The 3,321-nt window shown below is 41.2% G+C and overlaps 1 protein-coding gene across 1 annotated transcript; it reads left to right on the plus strand.

Annotated features, from left to right (window-relative positions):
• The first annotated feature begins 201 nt into the window (after positions 1 to 201).
• Positions 202 to 2,484, plus strand: chchd1 (coiled-coil-helix-coiled-coil-helix domain containing 1). Its single transcript, XM_080540970.1, has 3 exons — positions 202 to 484; positions 1,162 to 1,280; positions 1,830 to 2,484. The coding sequence occupies exons 1-3, from the start codon at positions 355 to 357 to the stop codon at positions 1,941 to 1,943; spliced, it is 363 nt and encodes a 120-aa protein (XP_080397096.1). The 5' UTR covers positions 202 to 354; the 3' UTR covers positions 1,944 to 2,484.
• Positions 2,485 to 3,321: the final 837 nt, after the last annotated feature.

Consider the following 3,321-nt stretch of genomic DNA (forward strand, 5'->3'; position numbering starts at 1 on the left):
AAGTTATTGTTGATATTTCAAAGACAAGAGACGAGCGCTACAGTTATTACATTTCAGAAGCAGGCAGGCCAGTTCGTTAATCATAATGTAACACAAACGCAAGAAAACTACAAACGTGTTACTGTACGTACTGTCGTAAACTATAGTCGCAATGATACATATAACGACAATACAGCAACACTTTACGATAGATAATGGCGCCGTCCATTGGGTTTGTTCACGAGAGGACGTAGTAAGAGGGATAAACAATTATGTGCAATTGTGTTCACCTTGCAGAAGTCCGAGTTATAAGTAAGCTATAGTCCCTCCGTTTTGGGGTATTTTATTGCGGTATTTTTGGTGTAAACAGCCGAAATGGCGTCGCAGGCATGGCTGGAAAAGGTCAGTCGGATGTTGAACAGGTCTGAGAAAAAGCCCATTCTGAAACCCAACAAGCCGCTGGTTCTGAAGGACGAGGTCGCTAATCGGAGAATGAAGAGAGGGGGTAAGACTTTTCATATCTATCTGGACTCACAACTAATGGGTAATCATTGATTTGCGACTGGCAAGTTGTGATACACGTCTTATCAAGCAAACGTTCAGCCACATGACATTGATGAATGAATGAATGGTCTTTATTGTCATTAATATAGTACAGGTACCATACAACGAAATGTGGTTATTGGATGAAATACATTGATTAATGCATAGTTACTGTCACCTGCCAGACGACGATAATGTAGAGTTTTCTATGAAGTTGATGCTGATTACGTCTAATGTTGAGCCCTGATGACGTCTAATGTTTAGCCTCATATGTGTTGGCTGTCTTCGATCTTATTTGATCTGTTTATTGCACTTTAAAAACAAGGTGAATATGGGAGATACTCAAATTAAAATAACTTTAAAAAAAAAAAAATCTAGAACATCACATGGACATACATGATAAAGCTAACTGTGATGTTGTCCTAAGTGACCTTGAATGCCTCTCTGATCATGAGCCTCATGTACCATGACAAGCTTACTACATGACTTGGAACTAGTGTGTATGTGCAATAATATGGTTAAGAGATTACTGGCCAAGACCAATAGGTTAGGATGAGAGCCATTAACAAAAATCTTGAGAAGGTGACGAACATGTAAAGTAATACAACTGTTTTTTTGTGTGTTTTTTGTGTTACACAGAGGCCACATGTGTCACTGAGATGTCTCTAATGATGGCCTGCTGGAAACAGAACAACTTTGTCGACGCCCTCTGCTCCAATGAGATGCACTCGTTCTACAAGTGTGTTGAGAAAGCCCAGGTATGGTATTACTTAGTGGGCAGGAAATCCTTCCTAATGGCTTTCTGCACACTCCTCACTCCCAAACCCCCTGTTGTTTAAAACTAGGTCGGCTCTGTTATGTTCTTCATTAAACAGTTTTGCGAGGAGAGTGGAGACAAGGGAAATGGCAATTAGACAGCATGGATTACATAGTCCCTCCCGCCGTTTCCTGGAGAAGTCATAACAACACTCATAACAACACTCAGTCCAGTCCTGTTTCCTTAGGGTCTTCACTCCTGTTTTGCTGTTCCCTTCTGTTTTCACAGTCCGCACAGTAGCTTCTGTTTCCGCTGAGGTCATGGTGTTTTGGGGCTAATTTCCCTTGCTCAGCAGAGGTGCCCTACTGCATGCTACCCTGCTGAGATGACGGATCATTTCATTAATGATCACACTTTAGTGTCTACACAGATCACTGTAGATTTACAAATGTAATGATGAATAAATATGTGCTGTACACTTTGCTTTTGTGTGAGGAAATACAGTATTATTTGATATAACAATGTGCCTTTCAATTTCCTCCTCCGGCAGGTTGACATGAGATCGAGATCAGAGCAACAGAACATGAGCAAGGGAGGACGCCTTCACCCAAAGACAGCTACTACCCTGCTGAAGCGACACCCGACTCTGAACACTGAAATCTAGGACCAGCCCCACAATGTGTGATAGAGACTTGTAACACGGCCCTAGAGGACGACAGTGTACATTGTGTTTTCTCAGACTTGGCCTCAGTGGTCAACTGACGTCCATGCTGCTGGGTCTTGCGGTAAAAGGTCCAGATGCAATCACTCAAAGAAACATAAACAATGCCAGGCCTGATTAATCAATCCAAGTGAATTAGATGGAAATACTGGGCTGCAGATGCACTTCTTGTGATTGCGATGTTTAATCGAGTTGCTGCTGTTAGAGGTCATCAAATAAAATGCTACCATGAAAACGGCTTCAGTCACTAGGATGGTTCCTACAAATATGACATTTCACTACTCTGTAGCCTTATATTCTTGAAAGTATTTTCATTTTGCTCTCTCACATTCTTATTGCATTCATTTGTATGATAGGCCTACTCTGCTCAAGATTTACTGTGGGGGGGAAATAATTATTCAACACATCAACCATTTTTTAATTGAACATATTTCCATTGCAGCTATTCACATGAAATTTAGACCAGACATTGGTATTAACTCAATAAAACTACCCAGCTTAAGAAATTGTGACACTCCAATCCATAAAAAACGTTCTGTGTAATAAAGGAGAATATGTTGATTTAAGAAATGGTATTGAATTTTCCGCACTGTATCTAAACATCAATGGCTTTTGTTTTCTTAACTTGACATGGTGTTGTTAATGAGACTGCCAGTGTTCTGAACTGGCTCCCTTCAGAAATGATCTCAATTTGATACTACACAGCGGGCACTAATGATATTAAGATATATTAGTGACCACTGCAATATTCAATTATTGTTCATGCAGTTATTTTGTTTCATGTAGTATCTGCACTGGGGCAAACCATCACCGAATTATCACCCCAGATACCGAGTAGGGTTTCCAAAGGATCGTAAAATATGTAATAGGAAACAGCTCTAATATGGTTCGTCTGCCTAGCTACTCCATCGTACCTGCCAATTTGTCAGATAGGGTTACATGCCAGGAAAGGAAGTGAACCCCATTGTGGGTCATGGCCTCACAAGTATTGGAGATCTCATGAAGATCACCGGGGCACCAAGACAACATCTTTTCAGCCCCCTCATTTGCCCATTTTGATTCAGGCACTCCACACGTTCACGTTGTGCTGAGCTTGGCACCTACTGGCACCTCCCGTGTGGGGCAAGTAAAGCTGTGCGTCCCAACTGGGTCACACATCGTCTGAATTGATGATATTATGTGCACACAAGCCATCATTAGGTTATGCTTTTGTCACCCTTTATGACAGCCACATTTTAAAATTTAGAGTGCAGTATATACAGTAGAGTAGAGTATATACAGCAGATGTACTGACGGTAGGCTACATGGGCTAGTTTATGAG

The sequence above is a fragment of the Nansenia antarctica genome, assembly GCF_963989245.1.
Source record: "Nansenia antarctica genome assembly, chromosome: 1".
Taxonomy (NCBI): domain Eukaryota; kingdom Metazoa; phylum Chordata; class Actinopteri; order Argentiniformes; family Microstomatidae; genus Nansenia; species Nansenia antarctica.

Coding starts and splice junctions, on each gene's coding strand:
- chchd1 (XM_080540970.1), top strand. CDS start 355: ATGGCGTCGCAGGCATGGCTGGAAAAGGTCAGTCGGATGTTGAACAGG. Junction 485..1,161: donor TCGGAGAATGAAGAGAGGGG/GTAAGACTTTTC, acceptor TGTGTTACACAG/AGGCCACATGTGTCACTGAG. Junction 1,281..1,829: donor AGTGTGTTGAGAAAGCCCAG/GTATGGTATTAC, acceptor CTCCTCCGGCAG/GTTGACATGAGATCGAGATC.